At 36.1% G+C, this 16,585-nt stretch overlaps 4 protein-coding genes across 5 annotated transcripts; 2 read left to right on the forward strand and 2 right to left on the reverse strand.

The window, feature by feature from the left end:
* Positions 1–2,650: 2,650 nt before the first annotated feature.
* LOC112088928 (serine-aspartate repeat-containing protein F-like) lies at positions 2,651–3,430 on the forward strand. The gene is made up of 3 exons (XM_024159480.1): positions 2,651–2,917; positions 3,010–3,162; positions 3,245–3,430. Exons 1-3 carry the CDS (start codon positions 2,651–2,653, stop codon positions 3,428–3,430), a joined length of 606 nt encoding a protein of 201 aa, XP_024015248.1.
* Positions 3,431–3,563: 133 nt separating this feature from the next.
* LOC18025093 (pentatricopeptide repeat-containing protein At3g16010) lies at positions 3,564–5,762 on the reverse strand. 2 transcript variants are annotated; one of them, XM_006406826.2, is made up of 2 exons: positions 5,566–5,762; positions 3,564–5,444 (listed from the first exon to the last, which is right to left on the reverse strand). In XM_006406826.2, the coding sequence occupies exons 1-2, from the start codon at positions 5,654–5,656 to the stop codon at positions 3,604–3,606; spliced, it is 1,932 nt and encodes a 643-aa protein (XP_006406889.2). In that variant the 5' UTR covers positions 5,657–5,762; the 3' UTR covers positions 3,564–3,603. The 2 variants fall into 2 exon arrangements, with proteins under 2 accessions (XP_006406889.2, XP_024014840.1); XM_024159072.1 differs by having other exon boundaries at positions 3,564–5,447; positions 5,566–5,744.
* Positions 5,763–5,993: 231 nt separating this feature from the next.
* Positions 5,994–9,083, forward strand: LOC18025094 (MAR-binding filament-like protein 1). Its single transcript, XM_006406827.2, has 4 exons — positions 5,994–6,534; positions 6,685–6,731; positions 6,862–7,002; positions 7,208–9,083. The coding sequence occupies exons 1-4, from the start codon at positions 6,246–6,248 to the stop codon at positions 8,906–8,908; spliced, it is 2,178 nt and encodes a 725-aa protein (XP_006406890.1). The 5' UTR covers positions 5,994–6,245; the 3' UTR covers positions 8,909–9,083.
* A 17-nt stretch (positions 9,084–9,100) lies between these two features.
* On the reverse strand, positions 9,101–13,252 carry LOC18025095 (probable sulfate transporter 3.4). Its single transcript, XM_024160006.1, is given in 15 exon segments — positions 9,101–9,468; positions 9,550–9,626; positions 9,714–9,799; positions 9,891–9,948; positions 9,951–10,039; positions 10,041–10,057; positions 10,133–10,440; positions 10,531–10,657; positions 10,739–10,855; positions 10,942–11,055; positions 11,151–11,216; positions 11,311–11,482; positions 11,904–12,111; positions 12,206–12,254; positions 12,810–13,252. Coding segments are annotated over 15 exon segments (1,965 nt in total). The 5' UTR covers positions 13,137–13,252; the 3' UTR covers positions 9,101–9,318.
* Between the last annotated feature and the right edge of the window lie 3,333 nt (positions 13,253–16,585).

Raw genomic sequence — 16,585 nt, forward strand, 5'->3', positions numbered from 1 at the left:
CCTCTTTGGAGATTTATTTTAACTAACATCAATTTATTCACATGTCTTGCAATTGGATCTTTAATTTACATTTTATTATTATCATAGCTATGCTTAAGTCTGATAACTTAACTCTAGATCTATAAGAAGATGCATGGAAGCTTGACCGCAATATGTCAATGAACTAAGCCTTTTAGCAAAAAAATACATATATGTCATGAATCATGATGAACTAACTCTATTTAAATAACTTTTATCTATATCTAAATGACGCCTAAATAAGGATCTACGTAAAGTTAGCATACTAGTCTTAGCTTTCTAATGAAGACTAATTAATTTTCTTAGGATAATGATATAACTGAGCAAAGACTAATGTAAGGAGGTAGATTTAGTCTCGTATCCTTCTCCGAAGACAATATTCATGATAGTCGATTGACCAGATAGAAAATCACCATAAGAGAATCAATCATAGTCCATAGAGAACTTATATATATATATATATATATATATATATATATATATGTTTGCCAAAAAAAAAAAGATTGAAATTTGATTCATGCGTTTTTTTTTGGCTTAGAATTTGAACAACAAGCCAATTATGACATACATAATTTACATATTATCCCGAACTTCCTCTAATCTGTATTTTGTTTACTCTTGTAATTTGTTTTTGGTAATCGTTGGTTACCAAGAGTTCCATGCTACTGGAAAGAGGTGTAACCGAATGCTATTGGTTTATACAGTATTTATTGTTACCACTTACCAGATATAATCATGCAGAGATCGTCGAGTGAAATATTAACTTTATCAAGGATTTACAAAATAATAAGTTAGGTAAATACCATATATAGAGTGCACTGAATATATGATATAAGTATAACACATGCATCTCAAGTTTAGTTATCACCTAATCTAATCATATAAATGACCTGGAACGCTTAAAACGCATAAAAAGAAAATTTATAAGATTTGCATATTACATTTTAAGTAATAAATCTAATGATTTTCAGTAGAAAACAATAAAAAAAATAAGTAATTGGTCTGGAATAAAACATTACAGTGGCACAACATTTTCGTCTGTTATGTGCGCACCAAAAACTCTCGTTGCTTCTATCTTATGTAGTTAAAGATTTTTAACTTGAAATTAATTTATAATAAAAACATGATTAGCAAGGCTGACGAAGGAAACATGTGCAGAAATGGTGGTCGACACCTCCCCTTTTCTGGTCAAGACAGTCACAACGAGGAACAACCTTCTGAAATTCGTTCATGCAAGTTTTGTTTCCATCAGCTCCGCATTTCCCAGGGAACCTCAATCCAAATTGACACGCCCTTCCTTCTACCTCTAATATTGTGGTGTTTTACATCAATACAATGTTGTTTATTAATTATTTGTAGATTAGTACGTAATCTTTTTTTTTTTTTCTTCTAGGTAAACAATCGATAAAGTAACAGTCAATGTTTTCATATTCTCTGTATAACCAATCAAATTCAAAATTACGAATGGTATATCTATTAATTACCTTTAACATGGCTAATTAGAACGATGAATATGAGAACGCAAGAAACCACCTTACATAAAATAGTAAATCTCATGATTCAAATGATCAATAAAAAAAAAAAAAATGGTTTACTTTACGTGCAAAAATTTAGCTTTTGTTGTTAACATTTAATTATTTAAATATGTAATCAAATCAACACACTCAAAATAGATCGTTTGTCTTAAATTAGGGGTAACAAACGTGTGGGAGGGCCAAGTCAACGACATTATTCGTAATACCCTACTTTGACTCGATATTCATCATTCTGACTCATTCAAAATACTTTGGTATCAAATAAGGTTACATGTTAAATCCACATACATAAACAATGAGCTTTCACATACGATCTTTTTTTTTTTTTGTTTTAAGTTCACTAGCTCACATTGCTTCCATTACCGTGATCGTAGCTCTAGTCTCTTGATAGCCACTTCTTCCCCATCTTCAAGAAAGTAGCGGAAACATCAAAATCTGCTTTAAGTTAATATCAGAATATGTCGTACCTTATATATAAGACCAAAACCTCCTTCACCGAGCTTGTTTTGCATCAGAGAAGTAATCGGTTGCCAAGGCTAAACCTTTTTTCATTTCACTCTGTTTAAATAATGAGAGTTGTAAGTGCTCGATATGTCACTTTCTTCTTCTTCAGACCCAAATCGGAAGATCAGTTGGTGATAGCTGCTGGCCCGAACCTGAAAAACAGAGCCCAGTATCGTTACCTTTAGTAACAAGAAATCGAAGACGAAGACCTAATACATAATAGAAAGAGACGAGAGGCATAGAGAAGTCGTAAGAGAGTAAGAAACAGAGCCTAGTATCAAAGAAAAAGGAAATCGCATGACAATGAAAATTGCGTTTTTTATTACAAGTCGGTGAATGTACCGTGACTTTCAAGTAACCAAGGTGAATGTCCTAACGAAGAAGAGAAAGAGACTGTTAGACTATCGATTCATTTCCAAGGATAGTATTTAATTTAACAAATATTTACATGCATTAAAAAAATGTTACTGCAGCATAATATTATTGATAGATCACTTTAATGGACCGATTAAAAAAAAAAAAACAAACGTGGGTAAAAAGGGAGACTTTCTCAAATCCTAGGGTTTGTTCGTCATCTCCATATCGATTCAGCGATGAGTTCAGCGAATGAGAGTGAGGGACCGAAGCCTCCGTCCCCTAAAAGTCCGAAACTAGAGGAGCCGCCAAGCAGCGAGGAAGAAGATGATTCTGATGATGATGAGTGCAGCGAGGAAGAAGTTGATTCTGATGATGATGAGTGCAGCGAGGAAGAATTTGATTCTGATGATGATGAGTGCAGCGAGGAAGAATTTGATTCTGATGATGATGAGTGGGATAATTTGTCAGAGGACCTTCGACTCTTTGATGAAGAGTGGGGAGATGTTAGGGGATCTCGATCTTCTTTCTCTCTTTGTTGATTAATCAAACAATCTATTTGATTTATGATGAATGATTCTTCTCTTTATTGTTTCAGGGTTTTGATGTGGACTTCACGAAACTCCGTCACACATTCGGTGCCGGAGCTGCGGATCTCGACAGCAGTACCCTGGTTGCAGAGCCTGACACAAACAGAGCTTTGCTCAACAGATTGTCCGAGATGGCTATCTCCTACTACAAAGAAAACATGGTTTGTACATACGTTTTTTGTTCATTGTTTAGTGATTTACTTACGGATTCTCATATTGGTTGGTTCTTTATGGAGGTGGTAGGGCACAAGCTTGGAATTTGTTCAGGTGTCAAGAGCAAATTATCATCCATCTGCTGCAGTCACCATCTACATGACATTTGAAGCCAATGACCCTTCAGATGGTAACCAGAAAAAATCGTTCCAGACAGTGACTCGTTACTTGCCCGGAGATACTGAAGTATGTTCCTGCAGGCCTAAACCCTGTTGAGTTTAGATTTAGAGAGCTCAAAGGTTTTACATTTGCTCCAGCATATTTTGGTTAGTTGAATCTGTTGTGGCAAATTCTTCTACTTTGTTGGTTTCTCGGTGTTTTAAAATGGTTTTCATATGATGGAACAGAGTAGTAATTTTTTTGCAACTTCTACTTGAGTTTTATTTGGGTTACAAAGATGAAACATCTTTAACATGATCCACATTGCCAACAGCATCAAGTATCGATGAATAAGTGATTGCATCATACACAAAGCCTTTATCTTTCATCTCTTTCATCATTCTTGCAGCTTCTTCAAACATTCCAGCATGTGCAAAACATCCAAGAAGAGTATTGTAAGTGACACCATCAGGCTTCATACCAGAAAGCTTCATATTTTGAAACATATCTATAGCCCGCTTTGGCACACCTGTTCTTGCAAACCCATTGAGGATGATATTATGCGTGTTTAAATCCGCCCTGCAACCGTTTTCTTCCATCTTCCTAAGCAACGAGTTAGCTTCGTTTATCATACCAGCTTTCACCATTCCTGACATGAGCGCGTTGTAAGCATAAACATCAGGACCGCTTCCTTGGCTCTTCATCTCATTGAAGAGATCTACAGCTTCACTTAGCTTCCCACATTTCCCCAACTGTTTGATCATCACGGCGTATACTCGAGAACTTACATTCCCGTAATTCTCTTTTAGCTCTTTAAACAGCTCATTCGCTGCTTCATTTCTTTTCGCCTTTCCAAGAGCGTTTATGAGGCTGCAATACGCTGCAGGACAAGGTGGAAAGCCTTTCTCATCCATCTCTTCAAGAAGCAACAGAGCTTTCTCCACTCTGTTTGTTTTACAGTAACCATCTATAAGGATCGAGTAAGTGAACTCACTAGGAGAAACACCGTCTGCCTTCATCTTATCAAACCAAGAACTCACTTCCGAAACAGATGCTTTAGAATCAAACAGAGCTTTGATCACGGTATTGTATGAAATAACAGTTGGTGTACATCTCCACCTTCCCATCTCGCTGAAGACATTAGTCAGTTCCTCCACTCGACCCACTTTGCCTAAAATGTTCATCAGATTGTTTAAGAACACAACATCAGGAGTCAATCCATCTCTAAGAATGTCCTTATATAAACCATATGCTTCTTCTACCCTCCCTGCTTTACCAAGTCCCTTTATCATTTCTGTGTAAGTATAAACAGTCGGCGAGCAACCTGCTCTTTTCATCTCCTCGAAAAGATCTAAAGCTTTCTCAACTTTACCCACTTTAAAGTATATTCCCAGCAACGTAGTGTATATCTTCTCGGTAGGCTGCAAACCGTTATCCCTCATCTCATCAAACAAGCTAATCGCAGACTCATCACGACTTAATTTACCATACGAGGATATAAGCGCAGAGTAAGTAATCGTGTCCGGGAAACAATCACCTTCGTTACACATCTCAGTGTAAACCTCATGGACTTTCTCGTGCTGTCTTTCTTGCATCAACATCAGAATAACTGAGTTGTAAGTGCTCGACGTTGGTTTGCACTTGCGTCCTTTGGCTTGGTAAAAAACCGACAAAGCTTTGCTCACCATCTTAGCTCGCCCCAATGCTTTCACAAGCTCAGAGAGTACCGATGGGCTGACGCTAACATATGTGTTACGGACCACCTCTTGTATCGTTCTATACATTTCACCATAAAGCCTAGCTTCTTCTAGGCAACGTATCAAGGACATGTAAGTGGAGGAATCGTGTTGAAAGTTTCTTCTTTTACCAGCCCACTTGAAAAACTGAATCTTGACATTAATCTCAACGTCTATCTCAAGAATCGAACGAACTAGTCGATGATCAACTCTCAGTTTAAGCACCTCCAAAGCTTTCTCAGCATCAGGTCCCCATTTGAAGATTTTCAGTATCCTTATGAATCTCTCATCCAACATCCGCACTGACGGATCTCTTCTAGATAATTTCCATTTCTCTTGCGGCTTCTCAGATTCCTCAGGATTCGGAATACTAAACATCTGAACAATCTCATTTTCTGCTAATTTCAGAAACACACATGGATAAAAATTAAGACTTTGGGTCAAAAACCATGAATCTCGACAAGGCGATTTACTTATCGGCGAACAAGAGTAAGAGGAACAAAGTGTGCTGATTACCTGTTTGTTTAAATCTCTGAGAGAGGTGAGGTAGAGTTGAGACGCGTCGCTTCACGAAAATGGATCGAGCCGATATAAAAACCATCTTCATAAACGGGTTTTATATGCAACAGTTTCACGAATTTTATTCATCCGGTGGCGGCTACTTCCGGCGTCCAAAGATCGGGATTTCAAGTCGCCGTCGGTGGTTTTAGCTTTCAGACAAAAAAATCATTAGGGTCAGAGACTTGAAGTTGAAGAAGACGCACGTGAGCATCACGTGTTTTCTTAAAGATAAAGAGAGGATGACGAGGCGGTAAAGCCTTTAGGTGGCTAGTTTTCATTGGTTAATATCATCACAAATCACCGAACTACTCGAAAATTGCAGAAATTGCCATTGCCTCCAAATGAAAATGTTCGATCTTTGATTTCCCAATTTCGTTTTTCCAACATTGTTTTTAGGAATTTACGATGAATAGATCCTATTTGTTTACTTGAGATCGAAGGAAATAATTCTGAATTTCTTAGCATAACATTTTTCTTTTTCTTCTTTGGGATTTTGCCGAGGTCACATACAGTACACAACACAAAGGAAGCTCTTTTTAGCTGACAAAAAAAGCTCCTCTTTTTTTTCCTTGGGTGATTTTAGGATTTGCCATTTGCCACACATTTCCAATCTCCAAATAATTCACGGCGAAGAGATGGGTTTCCTGATTGGAGGCTCTTGCTTCGCCCCATCTACTCCTCTCCACTCTCGATTCCTCCCATCTCCTTCTTCTTCTTCTTCTTCTTCTTCTTCTCCGTCGCAGTTCGTGCTTCTCTGCTCCAGCAATGCCGCCAAGTTCAAGCGTCGCCGACCACCATCGGCTTCTCTACGCCGCCAAGATGCAAACGAAGACTCTGCTTCCGTTGATAGGAGAGCTTTTGTTCTTGTGGGTATCTCCGTTCTTCCGTTTTTGCAATGTCGATCGCCGGCTATGGCGGATGAAAGTTAGTTCTTTTATTCTTCTTCTTCCTTTTTAATTTCGTGATTACTCTCTTAATGTCTACATAGTGTATGAGAATGCTCAAATTTGCTTATTGCTGTCTTTCATTAATCATTACTGCCATCAATTGTTCATTTTTTTTTTCTAATCTCAGGAGACGACAATGAGATAAAGACATCAAAGCTTAACCAAGGAACTGAGGTTTTTTAAAACTCTCTTAGATCTTCTAAGTTGAATTCTGAAACCTCCTTGCATCCATTTTTTGAGAAACAATATGTTTTTTTAAGTGCTATAAGCGTTTAAACTAAATCAGTATTGCTTTGGTTAATAGGTTGCAGTAAGTGAAGGAACATCCCCAAACCCACTTCTGTCTCTCTTAAATGGTCTTGGCATTTTTAGTGCTGGTGTTCTTGGTGCTCTCTATGCACTGGCTCGGCAAGATACGAAAACTGCTGAAGAAACCATCGAATCTGTAAGCTACTCTGCTACTCGCCTTTATTTGCTTATCAATTGTGGCAGAATGCTCTTGTTGGCCTTTGAATTCTCTCATTACAGGTCTTGTGGCAGAATGTTTTATCATTTAGTTTGAACTTCTTTAACTTTCTGAAGGTTATGAACATATACTCTGCTGGATTTCATCCTCTTTTTCTTAAGCTACGGATAACCTTGACTTACAGCTAAAGAACCAGTTGAGAGACAAAGAAAGAGCTCTAATTTTGAAGGAGAAAGACATTGAAGCAAGACTGCAGCGTGAGGAGGAAGAGCGGAACAAGGAACAAAAAAAGTCGAAAGAAGAACAATTGTCATTGATCAACCAGTTGAATTCTGCAAAGAATGTAGTGGCAGGATTAGGCCGGGAGCTAAGCAGCGAAAAGAACTTATGTAAGGAGCTTAGAGTACAAATCGAAAGTCTACAATATAATCTGTCAAAGGCTGGCGAAGACAAAAAGGCACTTGAAACAGAGCTCAGAGAAAAGCTTGATTTGGTTGAGGGGCTACAAGATCGGATCAACTTGCTTAGTTTGGAGCTGAAAGATAATGAAGAAAAAACTCAACGTATTAGCACATCACTGGCTGAAAAAGAAGCAGAGCTGAAGAATCTCAACTCTACTTACACTCAAACTGTCCGAGATCTTGCTGAAGCAAAATCAGAAATCAAACAGCTCAAGGAAGAAGTCACAAGAAGCCAGACTGAATTGGACTCGAAGAATTCCGCCATTGAGGAGTTAAACACGAGCACAAAGACTTTAGTTGATGAGAAAGAGAGTTATATCCAAAAGCTTGATGATGTTTCAAAAGATTACAGCGCTTTCCAATCGACCTCTGAAACGCGAGCAGCTGCTGATGCGGAGCTCATAAGCAGGAAAGAACAGGAGATTCTGCAGCTCAAGGAGAAGCTGGATCATGCGCTAAATGATGTGAATGAGAATAAAGAGAAAGTTGTTGACTTTACTGAGAAGTATGAAGACTCGAAGAGGATGCTGGATATAGAACTAACTAATGTACAAAATTTGAGGCATGAACTTGAAGGAACAAAGAAAACACTTCAGGCATCTCGAGATCGTGTCTCTGACCTGGAAAAGCTGCTTGATGAATCGAGAGCTTTGTGTTCAAAGTTTGAATCAGAGCTCTCTGTAGTTCACGCAGAGTTTGATAAAGCTAAGGAAAGATATGAAAGTAACCTTGACGAGGCAAAACGAAACGGTGAGATTTTGACTAGCGAACTTGCAGTGGAGAAAGATCTTCTGAAGAAAGCTAGAGACAAGCTTGAGGGACTGACTCATGAACTCGAAGAATCTTCTGTCAAGAACCAGAGCCTCCAGAAGGAACTAGTGGAGATTTACAAGAAAGCTGAAACCACTAACAAGGAATTGGAAGAGGAGAAAAAGACGGTTTTGGCATTGAACAATGAGGTGAAAGCAATGGAAAAGCAGATGTTGATGGACAAGGAGGCGAGGAAATCACTTGAAACAGACCTCGAAGAAGCAGTAAATTCCTTAGATGAGATGAACAAGAACACATCGACACTGTCACGAGAGTTTGAGAAGGTGAATACCCTTGTCTCAAGCTTGGAAGACGAGAAAGAAGTGCTGCAAAGATCACTAGAAGAGGCAAAGAACGCATCAAAAGAAGCCAAGGAAAACGTGGAAGACGCACATATCCTCGTGCTAAGTCTGGGAAAAGAGAGGGAAACGCTAGAGAAGAAAGTGAAGAAGCTCGAGGAGGACTTGGGCTCTGCAAAGGGAGAGATACTGCGCATGAGGAGCCAACCAAATTCTGTTAAAGCTGTAAAAAGTACAGACGACAAAGAGAAGAACGGCGATAAGGTTACTGTGAAGAAAGTTGTCAGGAGGAGAAAGAGCAGTACCAGTTCTTGAAGAGACAAGGTCATCATGACCAGAGCTTGCTTCTCTTATCATATAACTCTAATCTTTTATTTGTAACCAGTATTAAATCTTTGTGTAAATTTTGACAAGAGGCAGATGGCTCCAGAGTTTTATCGTTGAGATCATTCCTTCAATGAAGATAGGAAATATAGAGTGAGAAGATCAATGCTTTGCGTCGGGCTATTCATGTCTAAGTTATGATTTCATATCGATATGTTAAAGCTGAAATTACATTTATTATACAACTAAAACCGAAGCTTCCTCAAGGAGTTACACGGCTAGCACCAAAAATTGTTTCTCAAGAGGCTGCTTTGTCTTCAGAAACAACCATCCAGGAAAAGTTCTCAAATTCTGACCATTAGAAGTTCAAAGTTCTCATATATATAAGAGGCTGCTTTATTTCATGGCTGGCCCTGAGCTTTCCATGTTGATGAGAGATCAGCCACAGCTTCACCAACTGTTAGATAAAGTCCACTCAGCCCTAGTGACTCAATGATCTTGGATTTGTGTAGCTTTTCCATAACACTCCCCACAGGATTCACCAGCACAAGCTATTTGAACAAGTGAAAACATAAAATTAGCGTGTTTTCCTCTCATAAGGTATGATCTTTGTTTAAAGGTAGAGGTCTAACCTGAAGTGATTGCTTTTCCAGCCTCCTCCTAAGTTCAAACACCGCTTCAATCCCGCTTGTGTCTATGGACGAAACAGCTGAAATAATTCCAAAAAAGGATAGGCATAAGTAAAGAAGATGAATCAAAAATTCATGATCATATCTCAGATGGGAACAGAAGTTACCTGTCATGTCAAGAATCACGCATTTTAAGGTACTACCATTGTTCTCCTTTATCCGAGTTTCCTCTTCCCTGGTCCATCTCAAGATCCTACAGAGCCATAAACTCATTTCCATAAGAACAAACACAAAACCATATCATCAAGAAAGTTATTTAGTACGAAGATAGTTATTTAACTGACCTTTCTTGCAGGTAAGTGCTATTGGCGAAGTAAATTGGAGATTCAACGGCAAGAATAGGAAACCAGGGATTCTTGAGGCTTCTCTGTATCTCTTAAGACTCTGATATATCTGAGTCCCTTGGATATTTCCAAATTCTAAAGTGTTTGGCTGTCACGTGCAACAAGATCTTGAGACCGAAACTCCCACCTGTACAGAAGTATCAACTAGATAACAACAATCTGAGAATTTAGTAAACCAGAACTGAAGAATAGTTGTACACTCACTGCTATGCTAGGCCAAGAGGTACAGAAACGAAGAGAACGCCAAAGAAGGAACACATGCAAGTGAAGAAATCGAATTTGTCTACTTTCCAGAGCTTGTAAGCCGCTTGATAATCAATGAGGCCTATCACCGCAGTTAAGATGATGGCGGCTAGGATCAAATTAGGAGTGTAGTAGAAGAGTGGCATCAGAAACAAAAGGGTCACAAGAACTGCCGAGGCCATCACAATGTTAGAAACCGCTGTTTTCGCTCCAGCATTGTAGTTTACAGCAGATCTAGAGAAAGACCCTAAAGAAAACAATAAACAGAAGTCGTCAAAAAACATTGTTCCCTGAGCCACAAGGTAAATGAGATTGGTTTCCAAGTTAGTTTATAAACCTGTTGTAATATAGCAAGAGGTGCAAGAACCAGCCATGTTCATAAAACCTATAGCCATCATTTCTTTGTTCCCATTAACTTGATAGTTCTTTAGCGATGCAAAAGTTCTCCCTACAGCAATCCCTTCCTGAAAAATCACATTGAGCTCCAAAAGTTAATAACTTAACTCTGCAATTTACGTTGGAGCTGGAAGTTTTGGAAAACTTACTGTAAGAGAAAGAATGCCGGTTATGATACCGGTCTTGATGGCTAGAGCAAGATGAGTACCACTGAAGTACAACATGTTTGATGAAGGTGGATTCAAACCCTTTGGTAGATGACCAATCTGCATTATAGAGTGAATCTCTTTAGTCTTAGTTTTCTCAATCTCAGTCTACACAGTAACACAAGTCTGGTTAAAAATGTTCTTACAAAAGAGATGGCATGGGTCTTGTTTCTGATGAGGAATACAAGCAGAGTTGAGATAACAACTGATACCAAAGGTGATGCAGCTGATATCCAGAAGAGTTTTGGCTTCCTCATGCTCTACATATTCGCAAAAAAAATACACAACAAGAAATGTTAAATAACCGATCTCAGTTAATTACTGTTGCAAAGAACTTGAGTTTACAAGTACTTACTATGTGTCTTGTGATTAAAAGAATGCTCAAGAAGCCAAGCCCCATCACAATAGTTTCCCAAGACCACTGAAATTGTGTAGTTGTAACATTATTAGATAAAGGGATCATTATGGTTTATTCTTCATAGCCTGTTTAAAGAGGAAAGTAATGTTTGACTTACTTCAGATTTATGGTTGAAAACAGATGACATGACAGGAACGAATTGCATTTTGCCAGTGAAATGAACAATTCCAAGAAGACCCTTGAGCTGTTGAAGTGACACAATCACTGCAGCACCAGCAGTGAAACCAACCAAAGTTGCCTTTGACAAAAAGTCAATCACAAATCCCAGCCTGAAATTTTTTTAGAAAATAGTTAAATTTATGGAAAAAAATATAAAATATTAATCCAACGTTGCTGACCATGAAAAAAAAATAAACAGTGAAACCACTAAGTAGAACGAAGCATCTTGGGAGGTCGACATTAGTACATGTCACTTGTCACCATCAAATCAAACTATATAGAATCTTGGTCTTTTTTACATATAACAATGTTATTAATCTCTCTATTCATCATGACGAATTTTCCTTTCGTTTTCAATGATAGTTCAACAAATGAGGCTTAAGCAAACTCTGAATATATTCTACACTAAGAATACTAAACTGCAATAAGAGGCTTTACTACATATTCTTTCACATGACGACGACGATTGCAGATTCGAAAGATTAATTTTGAGTTTTTTGATTAAAATTCAGAGAGATTATAGATTTGTACCTAAGAAGGCCAAGGGAGGCTTGGAAGAGACCAGCAAAGAAAGTTGAAGTGAAGGCTAACTTGAGATATAGAATTGAGTCTTGTGTTGGAGAAACACTTTCACTTAACATTGAACCCATCACAAGTGATGCTATTGAGACAGGACCAACCGCAAGATGTTTTGAACTCCCAAGAACTGAGTATACAAGTGGTGGCACAAAGCTTGAATCTGCATGCAACCCCCACAAATTTATTAATGATAACTTTGAGTTAGTTAATTAGACTGATTAGTCTGCAATTAGGTGATGATGATCGATACTTACAAAGACCAACTATGGGTGGCAAGTTTGCTAGCTTGGCATAGCTGATTCCCTGCATGAATTTTTCACAATTAATTAACGTGCCTTAATTAACACAAAAAATACAAATTTAAGAAAAAAAAACATTGATTAAAGGAGCCATCAGCGAAACCACTATGAAACAAACGAAATTAAAATATTCTGTTTCAAGTTTATTGAAACATTGAATGACATTAAATAGTCCAAAACAAAGACAAACAGAGAAAGACTTTTTTTTTCTTTTGTTTTAAACTCTTTGAGTCCAACCAGTCATCCCAACACTACTCAACGATTACATGACAAAATCTCTTCAATTACGCCTTTATTATCCTACCAACATAATATCGCCTTTTATTATCATCCCAAAATTAAAAAAAAAAAAAAAAATCAAATTCTTTGTTTTTAACCAGATTAGAAGAATCGTAAAACAATTTCGAATTGGTAGGATAATGTTTTTTTTTATATCGTCAAACTTTTTAAAAAGAGTAGAAAACTAATTTTGGAAAAGGAAATAAAAACATCAAAACCAGACATTAAAAAGGAAAAGAATCATAGTCATAGTAAAAGGAGAGATTTTGAAGTTTGTAACCTGAGGAATGGCGAGACTGGCAATGGTGAGACCAGAGATAACATCGGACCTAAAAAGCTTGAGATCGTAGTGAGAGCCCCATGTGAATATCGGGAACACGCTTTGAAGAGCCAGGATCACTTTGTTTCTCCATGTCTGGTTCCTAAACCTCTCTAACGGATCATCCGGGAAGAAAACATCAGCGACGCGCTTTTTCAGTTTCTGAAACGCTGTTTTCTTCGGCGGTAGACAAACGCTGTGTATCTCCACGATCGTTTCTCTCGCGTTTGCGGAGGTTCCATTGTTGGGTGACGACATGTCTTCTACTCTGTTCGTACCATGACCCATTGGTTTTTGAGACTGAATATATATGTGAAGGATTCTTGTATATAAACAGAGACGCGAAATTCAATTTTTATTTGTGATTATTTATGTGAGATTGTGTTGTAGGATTTGTGTGAGGAAAGATGGTTTAATTGTGCTCTGTATTTATAGAGACACTTGGCTGTGAAATTGTAGTTGGTATTATGGGTAATGGCAAAAGAAAAATTTGAAAGAAAAATGGAAAAAGCGGTTTCTGTTTTAATGTTTGGTCTTATAGGGGTAAATATGTCATTTCACTTAGGTCAAGTGAGTTAAAAAGGAAATTTTATATCCGCGTAAAAAGAAATAAAATCTTGAGGAAATCATATTTTCTGAGAGCATGGCTTATGAACAAGAACAGGATGAAGATTGAGAAAAGAGGAATCATTCGGATATCAGATATATAATTTATAATCAAACAAAATTTGATCCAGAGGGATTGTTTTCGTCTGACCTGGAGTAATCAAGAGAGATCGATTGCAGACCGAATCTTCCACGCTAGTGATTCAAACAAAATTCATCAGCATTTTAAAGTTTGCTCAATGGGAATTTCTTTAAGGTTTCAGCCTTTCATGTATACTATTCGATAATATAGTAAATATATATTAATATTAAGATTATATTAATTATCAGGGAATGTATAATAATTATCTTTAACAATGAATGTATAATAATTATCTTATCTTATCCTATAAAAAACATTCCTTGTTTAGCACATTTTAATATACATTTCCTAATCTATCGAATTTGGTAAAGTTTTCCAGCATTAACAATTCTGAAGGTCAAATTAATTAAAATTTTATTATGGTAGTTAATGTATATGTGTGTATGATTTCAAATTTTTTTTTTTTTTAAAGTAAATTTCGGCAAGTGTAATGTATGCATGTCAAATAAGCACACTAATTTATGGCAGTTAATGTATGCGTATTTTGGTCAACTTCTTGGAACGTTTGTAAATGCAACTCGTGGTTTTCAGCATTTTATATTAGATTTCTTATGAAAAATAAATAGAAAAATAGTGTTTTTAGAGGATTCTTACTATCTAATATTTTTCTTTACTGTATAAAGAAAAAAACTCTTTTTGGAAGGAAATAAGGAAAAAAAAATTCTTTGAATTCTTAATTGAAAATGAAGTAAAAAAAAAAAAATCCTATTGACTTGGCAAAAGACAGTGTCAATTGTCAAGTAAGAAAAAAAACTTACAGACAACAGTGGTTGCGTGGATCAATACTGAACGCTGATTGTTTTGGAGTGATGAGGACAGTTGAATTTGCAAGACTGGTGGGGCCTCCACTTTTAATGGCTTCAAATTAAAATTTTAAGAAATAAATTAAAAACTTTTTTGGTACTGAACAAAATATATTATAGAGCTATTGAACAAAGAAAAAGAATGGTTACAAGATTCCAAGTTGATTCAAAATTACTTTTATACCGTTAAAAGTATGTGTTCCATACGACAAATTATTTTATGATTTAATGGTTCCATATTTTTGATATAAATACGTTACAGATCCCTATAAATATCTATGGGATCTTATTATTGACCTGAAAGTTTTGCAATACTTAAAGTCCACTCTAATTAACCCGATACTAAGCAGCCATTGAACAAAGCATTAACGATGGAGAAAATTGATAATCTCCTAATGACATGGTTTTAATTGGTAAAACTGCTTCCTTTGTTTCTAATCTGACGTCTAGGTGATACGAAAAAGTTAGAAAAGGTGGCTCAGTAGAACACATGATTAGAAATTGAAATACAAAATAATTTAGAAACCCCATCTCTCTCTCCCTCTGTTTGGTAAAATAAACATGTTGATTTTTATAAAGAGGTATCTAATTCTTTTTAAGTATCTTTATTATTTATAACTGTTTTATATCTAAAACGTACACATTTTGCAAAGCGTTTTTTATATTTGTATATTGTTTCGACCATAATTATCAATTAAATTAACCTTTCGTTTCGTTTCGGTGAAACTGCTATTTGTTTTCTTATTGTTATCTTTTTCTATATTTGTATATTGTTTCGACCATATATAATTATCAGTTAACCTTTCGTTTCAGTTAAACTGTTACTTTGTTTTCTTATTGGTATCTCTTACAATTAGTTTTAAGTTTTAACCCACGGCTTTAATTCCCTTTCTCCCCCTTTTCATTCAGATTGAAAGTCTATCTGATTGGTCCAAAGATGAACTTAGTGTTTGGAGATTTTTTTTTTTTTTTGTATTTTAGAAGAAGAAAATAGAAAAGAACTTAGTCTGAACTTTTTTGACCCAATAAAATACTATTTTCTTATTTGGCCGGGGTGTTCTTTTTACCTAAATTGCTTTCTACTTAACATTGATCGAAATGTGTTCGTAATCAAGTTCGGTAACTTCCGTTCATATTCTTTCTTCTTAAACTTTGTTTTGGTAACTTCCGTTCATGTTTCGCGGAACCAATTAATTGTAAAACTCAAACCTGTTACTTAGCTAGTCCTTGAGATAGATTGTTGTCGGGTCATCTAATGAGCATTTCAGAAACTGTGGGTCTCAAATTTAATGTACTTTGTAGTATGGAACAATTAACTCAATTTATTAATGTGAGGAAATGGGTTATAATTTTTACCGCTGTCATATATTTATTTTACGGTTGCAACTTTTAAAGTTAATTCTTAACACGTTTACCAAAAAAAACTTTTAAAGTTAATCATGAAAATATCGGTCCAGAAACTAATTTTATCAGAAAAGATTAAGACAATCAAAGCAAATCTAATTCAGAAATCAGAACGGAAATCAATATAGAAGATGAGTTATACTAATTAATAGAAAGATATTTGTACTCCTATAAAACGTATCTTTCTAAATAATTTTTTGACTGGTATGATTTGTTTGTCTCAGTCTGTACATATAACAACATATATAAATACTGAGTGGCATGTATACTATAAGATAAACCACTGTGAGAGCTCCATCTGGATTTGTAAGATTCTTTTTATCGATTCTGTTTTGCTAAAGCAATATACACTTTAATTATCAGTATCCTCCCCTCCCTATCTCTATCCCTTTTCTTTTGTGATTGATTTAATTATTACTTGTTTTTTTGGTTAATAGTAATATATTAGTACTTGAAATTCGATTTTGTTAATTTTAAACTATTGATCATTATCCATCGACGTGAATTTAGACAATTCATGTAACATCACAAAGGTCTCTGCCTCTGAGTATTGCATATATACGTCATGGATGAGATGTATAGCCTATATTCATGTTGTGGTTATTTTGTCTTAGTGCTCATTTGAAAAGAAAAAAAAAAAAGATGGTGAAAAACTTCAGTCTTAGTGTTATTTTTGTTTTGTCACAACCAATGGATTTTCATACTTTGAAAATAAGCTACATGCAAGAAAAAGAGTGTCCACTATTTCTAACAAAGACTTGACACGTTAAATTTGAAAAGCA

This window comes from Eutrema salsugineum, unplaced genomic scaffold (genome assembly GCF_000478725.1).
Source record: "Eutrema salsugineum unplaced genomic scaffold, Eutsalg1_0 scaffold_13, whole genome shotgun sequence".
NCBI classification, from domain to species: domain Eukaryota; kingdom Viridiplantae; phylum Streptophyta; class Magnoliopsida; order Brassicales; family Brassicaceae; genus Eutrema; species Eutrema salsugineum.

Bases quoted from the DNA above. Each gene is read 5' to 3' on its own strand.
- LOC112088928 (XM_024159480.1), top strand. From the start codon at position 2,651: ATGAGTTCAGCGAATGAGAGTGAGGGACCGAAGCCTCCGTCCCCTAAA. The intron at 2,918-3,009 runs GTTAGGGGATCT...TTATTGTTTCAG, and splicing joins TTGATGAAGAGTGGGGAGAT to GGTTTTGATGTGGACTTCAC. The intron at 3,163-3,244 runs GTTTGTACATAC...TGGAGGTGGTAG, and splicing joins CCTACTACAAAGAAAACATG to GGCACAAGCTTGGAATTTGT.
- LOC18025093 (XM_024159072.1), bottom strand. From the start codon at position 5,656: ATGAAGATGGTTTTTATATCGGCTCGATCCATTTTCGTGAAGCGACGC. The intron at 5,448-5,565 runs GTAATCAGCACA...TTCTGAAATTAG, and splicing joins TCAGAGATTTAAACAAACAG to CAGAAAATGAGATTGTTCAG.
- LOC18025094 (XM_006406827.2), top strand. From the start codon at position 6,246: ATGGGTTTCCTGATTGGAGGCTCTTGCTTCGCCCCATCTACTCCTCTC. The intron at 6,535-6,684 runs GTTAGTTCTTTT...TTCTAATCTCAG, and splicing joins GCCGGCTATGGCGGATGAAA to GAGACGACAATGAGATAAAG. The intron at 6,732-6,861 runs GTTTTTTAAAAC...TTTGGTTAATAG, and splicing joins AGCTTAACCAAGGAACTGAG to GTTGCAGTAAGTGAAGGAAC.